At 44.2% G+C, this 13,005-nt stretch overlaps 1 protein-coding gene across 3 annotated transcripts in view; it reads right to left on the bottom strand.

Annotated features, from left to right (window-relative positions):
* The window catches only part of plxna2 (plexin A2), a 163,658-nt gene that overhangs the window by 59,674 nt on the left and 90,979 nt on the right, over nt 1–13,005 (bottom strand). For all 3 annotated transcript variants that reach the window (XM_058642577.1, XM_058642576.1, XM_058642578.1), the window contains exons 5-7: nt 11,069–11,169; nt 2,936–3,059; nt 21–174 (exon numbers count right to left, since the gene is read on the bottom strand). In XM_058642577.1, the coding sequence (XP_058498560.1) occupies nt 21–174; nt 2,936–3,059; nt 11,069–11,169 (379 nt within the window). The remainder of the gene's footprint in view (nt 1–20; nt 175–2,935; nt 3,060–11,068; nt 11,170–13,005) is intronic.

Raw genomic sequence — 13,005 nt, 5'->3', positions numbered from 1 at the left:
AGTCTGTTGGCTGTAGATACCTTGGTCGGTGGGGATGAGGGGGACGTCCTTGGCAGCAGGAGACACACAGAGAATCTGGTTGCCATTGACCTGCCCATCTACCTCCGTCAGGTTGCCAAAGGAGCAGGTGATGCCCGCAGAAAGGTCCGGAACATCGCTCACCTTCACCAGCAGCTGGACATGGGGTGAGGAACATAGCCATAGTTTGTTAAACACAGCAGTTGGAGTGTGGATTAAAATGGAACGTAGGGATTAACACATGCCTAATTTAAAAAGACACATTACTGGTTAATGCATGGGATGATGCAACAGCAGTGTTGGCCACTAACGTGTTACTCTGTGATATATTACTGTAATATTATTACTTTACCCAGTAGCAAGTAGTGTAATGGATTACAATTAAAAACAGTATTACGTATGTAAAGTAAATATAAGATAAATTATTACTTTCTAAAGGAGTAATATGAAGTAAGTTAAAGGAATACTTCACCAATTTGCATTTAGCTTTGTATTACTAGAATAGAGGTAGTATTCTTGAGAAATTGTCACTGGTGGACACGTAACAAAGAAAAGAATGAAGATATTTCTCAACTAAGGGTAAACTGAGGTTGGGAAGCACAATTTTTCAAAAATACTACCTCTATTCTAGTAATACAAAGCTAAATGCAAATTGGTGAAGCCCAGAGCACACAGTGAAACGACAGTGTAACTATTTACAAACCAAGTAAAATACACAGCATAAAAACATAAAAGGACATAAGCATTCAGTGTCACAGTGCATGTATGAGTGTTCTTAATTCATAATTGATTGTCTCAAGTGGTTATGGTAGCGGGAATGAAGGAGTTGCAGTACGTGTTTTTCTTAGCAAAAAAGTGACGCTTTACTTTACATCAGCGACAAAACTATTGGAAAAATCTTAAGGTAAAAATGTAGCACTTGCAGCAGAGAGAGAGAAAAAGGCTCAAACTAGAAAGAAGAAAAGAACATAGCTGCAGGCAAGGCTGTCTATCTAAATGTTGCTGTGCCTTAAAATTGTTATCAGCAGCATAATAAGACCATGCTTGGATCTTAATATTTTATTTGAGCGTAGAATATACCATTACAATGTTAAAGACTGACAATGATTCAGTCAGTGGTTAATATATGGTGCAAAGCCACATAAAAGGAAAAAAACAGACCACTTGGGAAATTCTATTACATATAGAAACACAAAGCACTCCTGCTCGCTCACTAATTCACACACGACGTGCAGAATATATGCATTATACCACACACACGCAGACAACACAGAAAGAGGCGTTTGAAGTCATTCTCTGGAGAGCAGTGACACCGGGGCTGAAGCATTCAGCTGTTCTGCCTATAAATAAATGCATTCAGCGCACACAGGGTGTGTGATGTGGCTCTCCAGCCAAGTGAGGCAGCCTGGATAATTATCACCATGGCATTTCACAGCCTTGTTCCATTAGCTGTTATTTTTGGGCCATGCCGTTTGAAGTTTCTCTTTGTTTTATCTGCCTCTCACTAAACACCGCAGGGCTACTGGGACAGGCGAGGCAGCTGAGTAGCTTAAATGTAGGCCCTTTGCAAGAGACGCTGACTGTCTCAGTAGATGACTACACTGCCTCCCTCGTTAGTTGATGGTATATCCATTGAGAGGACGGATGATTTAGTTCCTCTCCTCTCTGCTGAGGACCTCTCGGCTTTCGCTTTTTTAGGTTGTTGATGACAACAATCACTGCAATCAATGTCTTTTGTTCCCGGAAATTCCCAGAGTAAACTGTCATATTAATTACACACAGACACTCGTCTATTTAGGACACTTCCACTCATTTGGACAGCCTTAACAGCGTGTCATCCCTCTTCTTAACTGAACCACAGTTCAAATCCTGGCCCTACACCTCCCCAGAAATGAAGTTCTGCATCATCAGGACCAGGTTTTGCTCTCAATGAGGGCTACTGGCCCTGACAAGGTCAATGTTTATGACAGAAAAGTACACAGTGATGATGATGATGATGCTGAGGATGACAGTAGTGACTGTATTGGCTGGTCTAATTAGTGGCAGAGGAGTTTTAACAGAGTGGATTTGATTCTTTTCTCTGCATTTCTGCGTCTCACGTTGCCCATATGAAAAGGCTGCGTTGTCATGGCGATAGCGGTTTGCCTCTGTGGAATTTGAGGACGGTTCAATGAGATGACCCTGTTGCTTTTAGGGCTGACATGGAAATAAACTATCTGCAAACATGTCGTCCGATAAGGTGCTGTTTTGTACATCTGACAATAGGGCAAGGTTTACCGGGAGGAGGGGGGGGCTAGTTTGAGGGTGTGATATCATGTGGTGAGTCACTGCCACAGCTTCAGGCACACATACAGTCTTACTCATTTTTTTTTTTTCATGATCAACAATTAGTGCTGTCAAACACAAATCACCCCGCAAAGAATGAAAAGCACATTTTATCGTTCGCGTTTCGGACCAACCAAGTGAGTCCACACATGCACATAATGCAGCATCTACCAGACCTTGGACAGGCAGGGTCCTTTCACTTGTGCTCTGTCTGCCCGTTCTCACTCAGTCTAATGTGGAAATACAGCGCCGTACTCAGCTGCACTTGGACAACTTTAACACCTACACCTCCACCCACTCAAACATGTCTTGGCACACATATTAACTGCTCTGCATCAAGTGAGCATATGCACACTGAAACGCCCACGTGAAGCTCTTATGAACCTTCCCATCCAATGTTTATGCATCAACCACAATCAAGGCTAACAAACTGCTGTGAGATCATTTAGAATGTTCTGCCTCTGTGCGTGGGTTGGGAATATGCAGATTTTTCGGCCTGTTATGGAGATCATCTTTCACTGTGATTTGTGCGAGTGGCGGGTGAGTTTGCAGGAGTTGCAGGCATTTTGTGTGTGTGTCTGTGCAAACTTACAGGTACGCTGGGTTCTGACACCGCAATGCTGTCTGGGTACACCGTGGCCTTCACACACTGGTTGAGAGACGCGGCGAAGCGATACGGCTCATCTGCACGCTCACACCGGTTCCTCTGAGAGCAGCTGAGCAGAAAGGAGAGGGAGGGAGCAGAGACAGAAAGAGGGTTAGTGATATTTGTTTTCCACCTAAAAATAAAACAGAGGCTACCAAAGCTTTTACAGCACTTAGGGGAAAAAAAGCTTTTAAAAGGAAGTTATAATAAAGTGTAACAGGAGAAAACTGCATGGGTGAATATGAAGATAAAAGTTATAACGTTATAATGGAACATATGTTTTTAGATCCAACTACTGGACAGTGTATGGATACGACTCAATAATGTCTTCACAGATCTTTTCCTTCTTTGTTCCTCTTGTTTCAGTTTGTCTGTCATGGTCACATAGACCATTATTTTTTTGTTGATTTGGCCATAAATGTGACTTGCGCTATTGTTAGCAGACGTTTCTTACTGAATAACATAAAACATAACGTGGAACAGTTTTACTCTATTGTTGGATTGCTCAAAAACATCAATTATGAAATTGACACTCTCTCCAGCTGCTTTCCACTAAATATAAGTTACATAAACATGTTAGGAATTATGGCCTCCGGGAAACTGTACTCCCAGAAACCACAGAAAAGTAAAGTGGTGAGCAAATGGAGTGGAAGCATTGCCTCCGGTGGGCGACGCACCGTGTTCACCATGAAGCCACAGGACTGAGCCTCACATGCCCCTAATCGACATATAATCGACATAACTGGTACAAATTATAAACCATATACTCATAAGAGACGCTAATAGTCGGATGGCGCATCAAGTGCCCTGCAACACCCCCACAATCCACATCATCCCTCATTACAACTCATCTGCTTATTAAAACTGTGTGTTTCCGCCATCCCATTACACCACAGGCACTCTGCCCTTACCCAGCCCAGAAGTGCCAGCTAACTAGCTGTCTGGTCATAGCAGCTCTAATTGGACACTGATGGGTCAGTTGCTCTCCATGGTGCTGATGTGCCACTGCAAGCTCTGCTGCCATTCTCCCTTGGCTGCTGCTAACTGTGTGTGTGTGTGTGTGTGTGTGTGTGTGTTTGTTTTTCAGCATACACAATGTCCTCAGTCCAAAACCTAGTCCTAATAAGGCAGAACCTCATGTCTGAGGAACTGGTTAGGATTAGGCAGGTTCTGGCTAAGGTTAGGGACAACACTTTGTTTAGGCTGTCCAAATAATTGGAAGAAGAATGGCTGTGCAAACCAGTGTGTGTCTGTGTGTGTGTGTGTGTGTGTGTGTGTGTGTATTTGGGCCCATATCATGTCTCTTTGCCACACACTCTCACACATACTGACTTGAAGTTACATCTTCATCCACAGCCTCTCTGTGTGTAATTATGCTGTCTGAAGTTAAAGCCATATCTGACAGCCTCACATGAAGAGGCGCACGCACACACACACACACAGGCAAGTGCTCCCTGGGGATTTTTAAGAGCAGGAAGGTGTGGAATTAATGTAGTAGTATGAGTCTCCCACTGGGAGAAGCGGGTGGGTGGGCAGTGCAAAGGGACTCTTTTTTTCCATTTCTTAAAATTATAACCTGGTTCCCTCATTCAACACTCTGGGAGCTGTGCTAAATGTGACATGTACAATTTCTACTCCCGATATCAATTCTTTTCATTTTCTGTATTTGACTCCATCACTTGGGCATATGCCACATTTTTTTCCCCCTCATTCTTCTCTTTCTGTTCATGTCTTTTCTACTTTTGTCGCCGTTTTTTCACAAGTTAAAATTAGTACACCCTTATGAGCCGAGGTGTAACGCCACTTTGGCTAAGAAACTCGGAGCTTCCTTTCACGTCCACATATGTAGGCGCAAAATTATACTTAATGTGCTTTCAGGTGTGGGCTACTGTGACACAATGTTTTATGCATGTCTCTGAACCGCACAGGCACAGATACAAAAACCCAGCCCGGTCATTAACTGACAAAAAGCCCTGCATTGATTTTCTTCACTGGGATTTTTTTTTTTTTCCTAAATAAAATTAATTTCAGCGGGGGAAGTAAAATGAAGGCGCAGCAATTGGGTGAGGCAGCGGGTTGGGAGGAGGAGTGTAGGATGGCTGCTGTTGCCATGGTTCCAAGAGATGGCCATTATCTCTGTGTAGTTAGAAGCTGACCCCTTGCTTCTCTCATTAGCTGAAGTGCATGCCACTGGCTGTTGACTAGAATCCTGCCTTCCTCATATTCCCCCTTCTAATCTCCTCCTCTGTGCAGCCCCCCCCCCCCCATCCTCCTGTCTGGCCTCGACCTGTCACTCAATGGCTTCACATGCTTAGAGCTCCATCATTGAAATTCCTGTGTGGAGGGAGCAGGGGGCGGGGGGAATAACACGGAAAAATAAGGTGTTAAAGGAAGTGATAGGCAGAATGAATTTCTTTGTAACAAAAGAGAAACACACACACAAGCTTGCATGCATATGCACAGACTGACAGTACAAATACATTCAGTCATTTCTGCCCGTCTCCTGTAATAAGCAGCTCATATCTGTTTCCCCTCGAGCGGCTGCTGCAGGCAGTCGGCCTGGGTGTTGTGCTCTTTAAGCCCTGTCCATGGTGCTGAAATATCTGCATGCGCCTCCATCATTACTCCTCACTGACATGTGCAGCTCCACTGCAGGGTAAGGAAGTGGCAGTCACATTTTAATGCCCTCGTAAAAAAGGTGAGAGGGTAAACAAAAAAAAAAAACATGCACATAAAAAGAAAAGCAAAGGCGTTTTGCCCTCGACAGGCAAGTTCACTGTTAGTCTCTGCTGTGCCAAGCTTTTGATAGACACTGAGCCATATGAATACACACATTTACTCACACACTGCTACACAAAGACACATTGTCCCCTGTAGACATGGACCACAGCCATGGAAAAAAAAAAAATTGTGTCTCCACACAAATGAGTACAAAGACATATAATAAATATACACAATAAAATACAATCCCTCACATTTAATCCTTCACACATTTTTACACACACTTATACAAATCCTGGCCTTGACAGTAGAGGAAGAGAGGCAGGCGACAGGGGAGGATTTCTTCTTTTCTCTCTCTCCTCCCGTCGCCTCACCGCATCTTAGGACTTTAGAGAAAGTGCAAAGGTCTGTCTGATTGCAGCTCTTGCTGTGAGCACTGTGTTTAAACACAGGAGGGAGAGACATTTTAAAATCACCTCCCTTCTTTCACTACACTGCCAGACCATGAAACGCCACACAAGAAAGGAAAATGAGAGCAGAGCAGAGATCCTTTTGGTGACACAGTGGTGGGTTGTGCTTAGGGGGGGTGAAGACGAGCAGGGTGGAAAGATGTAGGTACAGAACTAAACGAGATATACAGTATATAGTGAATATTTGATGGAACCCTGGTCTTAATTGGTAACCAGTTATGTTGGGGAATCACTGGCATGTGGCTCTGCATTCCTTATACCACACACGTTAATGTAAACATGTATGAAGAGTGACTGCACTGGGACTTTGGGCTCCCCAACATGAAAAGAGGAATGATTACGTGAGCAGTGATGTGCAGGAGCTACACACACACACACACACGCACACACACACACACACACGCAAAAGCTGCCTCCACCCATCAGTGTTTTATCCTAGTGAGTGATTCAGGGCATTTGTTTCTTGCTGCTGTATCCATAAAGTGTTAGAGTATGCAGACCACAGGAGGCAAAAAAAATTGGAAGAGGAATAAATAAAAGGGGGAAAAAAACAAACCACCACAGAGATTGTAATCTTAAAAAACCTAAGTTGCAGTGAGGGCTTAACACAATCTGAAACCAAGGGTCAAATCCACAATAAAGTCAAATGACAGTATTTACAGAGCCAGAGCATCTGTGGAGTGTCTTGGCATTTTATTTACTGAGGAGCATTTATGGCGGTTTTTAAAGGCAAACCCTGTGTGAAACATTGCAAAGATGCAACTAAAACGCATAGATGTGTTATCTTCAATTGAAAATACGTATTTGTAAGGATTCAAATAGTGCTGGAAACATTTTGGCTCATGTAAGTACACCACCAAGCCAAAGTATTAAAGACAGCATTGCTCGGTGCTCTGCAACTTCACTTGTGTGGGCTGAGCAGAGAAAAAGCAGGGGTTTGTGATCATTAACTGCGTTATATATGCAGCCTGCTCTTTTCTACTGTACATACTGTATTTCAGCCACCGTGTTTCCAACCTGTACTAGATTTAAGAATCCATCGAAATATTGATAGACCTGCATGTACGCGATCGATATCTCATTAGGCACAATTGGTGAAGATGGATGTAGCCTCCCTGTGACTGCTAACTGGAGCTGTGGCTGATGAGTATGCCATTAGACACACAGTCTGACATCCACAATAGACCTAAGCAGCCACTTTCATTGCTGGCCTAATTGTTGTTGACACTGGTACATTAGTGGAGATTTTATGGGCAGTGTTTCGACATCCTTGCACATCACACACACTAACAGCCTAAACAAGAGAGTGAGTCCACGTTTCATTTGAGAGAGTACTTCAACACGCAAGACACGCAGCGTCCCATCTTGAAATTCCTACCAATCCCATGCCCCAACTACCCCTGACTTTTCTGAAGTGTGCGCTCATTGTGCTCGCCACGACCGATGCCAAACAAACTCTTTTGACTAATCTGTGAAAAGCGAAAAAGACTGCTGTGCCATTCAGGCTGCCGTGTGTCGTTATTGCAACAGGGCTGAGCAGTTCACAGCGATAGTACAACAATGCACTATCAAAGTGTAGCAGTGATAGGGTTTTTCTGCTAAACCTGAGCTGTCATCCCCACGAAACTAGCACTTCATTCCTGAGTTCTGCTGCATATGTACTGTATAAGAAAACGTACCGTCACCTCATAATATACTGTGGTGAGCTGATGTCCTCGTTACTCAACTCTCGGACAAAAGTCAGACTTGTGACTAAATCCTGATTCATCTCAGCAAAACCCGCCAGTCCTCTCCTGGAATGTATGAACAAGCCGAGCGGATGGAGGGCGGGAGAACAAAGCGGTGTGGGACATTTTAAGACGGGAAAGCCTCTTTTGTACGTGATCAGAGAGCTAATCTGACGGCGAGTTGAAGACGAGGTGAGAGAGCGGGAGAGGATAGACAAAGTATCAGCATAGATCCGTGTTTCTGGATTGTGGTCAGATGAGGGCTGAGCTCCTCTTTCACAGGACGGCGACTGAAAAGCACTCAAGATGATGAGCCTCCTTTTGAGCTGCAATCAAAACGCTGCTTGGTTTTTGTGGGCCTGCGAATGTGCGGCATCAAACACTCTCTGTCCCTCTCTCTCATTCTCTTCCCTTCATTCTTATCCCCTCTCTCTTCCCCCCCCCCCTTCCTTTCTCATTCTTCACGCATTCAGTGGATACCTAGCAGCTGCTGGTAATTACAGGACTTTAGAATCTCACAACACATTGAATCAGAGGGAGAAGAAAGAGGCTAGAAAGACAGAGACGGCACTCCTGGACAGCTCAGCACCTCTCTCCCTGTGTCGCATTCTCTCGCGCTCCTCATCATCACAAACCCAGCTGATGCACCACTATGTTGCTAATTAGCCGCCTGCACTTCAATGTGCGTATACAGTACGTACAAATATAAAGAAAAAGAGAAGGGGGACACTATATTTGAAGGAGGGTAAAAAAACTTGGATGGATATTGTAGATGGCAGCTGGATAAGAAGGGAGGGGGGGTGATCAAAGTGGAGAGTGTTTATGTGTGGCAAGGCAACCACCTCTGGAGTGTGGCAGAGCTGATTCCAGAGGGGAGAGTGTCTAAATGGGAGCCGGCACAGTAGTGAAGTGTGATGAGCAGAGAGGAGATGAGTGGTAAAGCTTAGTTGCTGTGAGGCGAGTGGGGGAGGTGCACACAAACACAGGGAAGGGAAAAAAAGATAATTTTCACTAAATCAACAATGGCTTAGGGATGGATGATAGAGAACTGGAGATAGAGATGGGAAAAGGCGGCTGAAGGAAGCAGGAGTAATCACAGCTGTGGATGGCACCGCGGCTGGCACCAAATTTAATTCTGGCTGTGTGGGATGAGTGGAGCTCTTCACCAGAAGGGTGCAGCTGCTTTTTCTCCAGCACATACTTCTTTCCACTCGTGGCTCTATTATATATTCATAGTCTTCAAGATAACAAAAACCCCCACGTCACAAATGCATTCAGGTTTTCATTTATTAAGATGCAGATTTATTTTGTTGTGTCACGACTCGTGTTTATAACTAATCAAGAGTCAAGGTTTGATCAGATCTCAAAATTAATTGAGCACCTCTTGGTTAATCATCACATTTCACTGCTCCTTCTCACAGGAGACGGCGGTTATTTTTATCGTTCTGGCCATCAAGTCTCTTCTGATCTTCATTATGTACTGAAGTGTTTTTATCGGCCACTTTGGCGACAGAGAGGTTGGTGTCAAGCACCATAGGCCACTGTCTGGATCTGAACCAGGGATTTCTTTCACCGAGACATGAGACTTTAATGTTTTTTGTACAGTGGAAGAAGCTGAGTCAGGCACTATGGAGTGAAGGTGCATTCAAATGATCAGTTTCGATCAGGCTTCACTGCATCTTTTCAACTTTTCCAGTTAAGCAAAATGTAGATTTTAATTTTGCAACCTTTCAGGTGTTTTGGCATTTCTACTGTTACTGATAATTCACACAGGCGTCGACACAAGTGGGCAAGAATAGAGATCAGTATCCGTCCAGGAACGTCTTTTATTCTTGGGATTATCTCGGTGAGATCTGACAAGGGTCTTGCCACACTCACTGCGGGGTCATGACAGAAAAAGGGCGATTAGGACCAGGCACAGGTGGTACGAAGGTGCTCAGCGTTGGGAGAACAGATGGCTGATATGACATAAATCGAGGCGCTGACCTTTTCTCCCCACAGTACAGTACAGAGGTCCACAGAGAAATGAAATGCAGGTGCTCACTGACATACTATATAGTATTTACACACCAAACAGCTGTTTCCTCCTCACATCTGCTTTAAAACACCGCTAACCTTTTAACATCGCAATCTCTTACATGTTATGGAGTCGAATTCTTAACAGTCTAAATTATTCCATTGCCCACAACACCTACACAAAAGCACATGATTAACTGTCGAGCACGAAGGCTAATGTTGTGGTAAATGATCTCTGTGTGAAGGCACGCAGACTGCAGAGAATACACCGCTTTAGTCCGCCCCTCCCATGCTGCCACAAGCACATGCAGAATTACCTTGTCGCTAGGCAATTATTTGTCCTGTCCCAGCTTTGGAGTGATGTAAATTACTTAAAGTGCAATTTGCAGGGGCCGCCATCAAGATAATGATGATGGCGGCAGTGCTCTGATACACATAAATATGCAGCTATACCTTTAAGGAGAGGGTGCGCGTTTCAGTAAGGGCCTTAAGTGGAGTCTCAAGATGTAGCAGCAAAGACGAAGCCCAGACTGATGCGCTTAAGAAAAAAAAAGTGAGACAGAGCGGAGTCTCTTCTTGCCCTTTTTCGTATTGTGCTGTGTTCATCTTCTGTCTCCACAATCCTCCAACCATCATTTCTTCAAACTACTGTCACCTCAGCTCCATTTACAGATGACTGCTGTCATGAAAGACGATTACCCTGTAAGTTTTTGTTCCCCCCAACTCTTCTGTCAGGGTCCGTTCTGCTGCAGTAACTATTCAGATCCAGCAGGTGTCACTCTGGAGTCTGGGCTGAGTTGTTACAACGGGAGGTAAGTGTGAACTAACTTACACACAAAACACACAACAAATACACTGTTGCGCCATTAAACGTGTAATTCAGGACTAATGAGTCTCTCTTTACAGTCTTTTGACTGAATGGTCTCGTTTCCTGTTAAGATCAAGTCACATGTCAGAACAGAGCAGCAGTCACCGTGACTGGCTCTGAGTCAGCTCCGCACCTCAGAGGCACAACTATCCGTTTCCAGTCAGACACTGTCTCCTCTCTTCAAATTCTATTTGATCTTTGCGATAAACATAATGGAAAATGAAAGCTCCGTGTGCACAGTGAAACTGAGGGTCACATTGGGGAGAGGGATACTCACATGTTATGCAGGACACACCAGCCACAGTGTGGATCCCCGGAGCTCAGGCATTCTCCACATGTCCCGTACTGCTCACATGACTCGATGGGAACTTGGGTCACCTGGAAGTATATGAAAAAGGGTTCGGGGTCAAGGTCACGGCGTCGCCAGAAAACATCACAAGATGCACGAAAGAGAAACCTCTCATTCACACGCACACACACACACAAATACCAACAGTGAAAAGTAGAAGAAAAACTGACACAAAAAACTTCCAAATAACATCCAAATATGGCCGTTTAAAAATGTTACAAGCTCAACGTTACACCTTCCTTCTTAGATATTAAAACGTGTCTCATGTATAACACTGACGCATGTCTGTGGCGCATTACACCCCTGTACAGTACGTCAACGGGTGAGACGTCAGCTGCGCGGGCAACTGTGAGGCCAGAGAAACAGTAGTGAGCAGCTGGGATCAGCTGGCCAGAGAGGGTTGTTTCTCTGCCATCAATGGGCTCTTGTATGAACCATGGCATCTGTCCATGGAGGTAGAGCCTGTAAAAACACACCTGCACGTGAGCAGCGGCGACAGACGCTTTTCTCAAGAGCATTCGCTAACGCCAACTTTTATCACAAAAACTGTAAAAATGCGGTCGGTAAAAAGTAATTAGTCCGTCGTACAGGGCAATTTTTAACCGGCTCATATAATCAATTTACAGATGAACAATGAAAAACTACTGAATTGCTTGGGTGCAAAGATCAGAACTATGAAACAATCATTCATTTAAAAGAGTTGGATAAAGTTAAAAAGGGGACTGCAGCATATGTGTACGGGATTTTTATTTGCCACGTGCCGCGCACAGAGATACAGAATAACACATGCAGTGAAATGAGGAGGATGCACTGCATCTTACAAACATACTATCCCTTTAACCCCTTAACACCTAAGCCTCAAAATGTCCGTCTACTTTTTCTTTTACTTATTTTAACCATAAAAGGGCCAGAAAATGCCCTGTGAGTAAGAGCTTTCATCCATTTTTCCAGAATAGCTTTCAATATCTAGCAGTTATTTACAATTGACTACATGTTAAAATAGTGTATTTAAAACAAAAAAAACACTGTAGTTGTACATGAACACCAGGTTTTGTGTGTTAAATTTGAAATTTGAACGGTATAAAACATATTTAAAATAACATTTCTTGGCTTTTTTACAGGCGTTTTTCCATCTCTTTCCTCTCTGGTGACTAAGACTCTGCTTCGCCGGCTTCCTGATACTGTGCGAGTGAAATTACGGTAACGAAAAGTGCGCTTGTGCAAAGGTGTCACCTGCGACGCGCTCGGTGTTAAAGGGTTAAAGCTGCGCTCTAAGTCACTCTTGGAAATATGAATGACCCGACAATGATGTCAACGCAAAACGAGTTTGAAATGTCAACAGCAGAGACTTTCAAAAACCACTTCCAGTGGAAAACAAACAACACTCCACACCCAGGAATCCACACTGAGCCACACACCATATAACTTACAGTCCCCTGAAGAAAGACACAACATTTGTCGAAGCTGCGACAAATATAGGGGTTGCAAATGTACATTGTGACGGACAGAATAGACCAGAGAAGCACAAGAATCAAACATCTCCTCTTAGATAACTTCTGAGATTGTGAGTCAGCTGAGCTGTGTGACACACACACAGACTGGGCCTGTTCTCAGCTGCTAGAAAACATGCACTCATCCCTCTGTCAGCAGTGTGTGTGTGTGTGTGTGTGTGTGTGTGCGTGTGTGTGTGTGTGAATCTAGCCACTTGTCTGTCTGTCTGTGTCTGTCTGCCAAGCAAGGTTCTGTTCAGCCACATGGCCCTCAGTCTGTTTGTGCAGCACAGCAGTCTGTATGATCCGGAGGTCAGTGCACACCAGTGTGTGTGTGTGTGTGTGTGTAGGCGTGTGTAGGCGTGTGTGTGTGTG

This window comes from Solea solea, chromosome 11, assembly GCF_958295425.1.
Source record: "Solea solea chromosome 11, fSolSol10.1, whole genome shotgun sequence".
In the NCBI taxonomy this organism is placed as follows: domain Eukaryota; kingdom Metazoa; phylum Chordata; class Actinopteri; order Pleuronectiformes; family Soleidae; genus Solea; species Solea solea.
The sequence above is the reverse complement of the archived record's forward strand: the minus strand, read 5'-3'. Positions and strand labels throughout refer to the sequence as shown.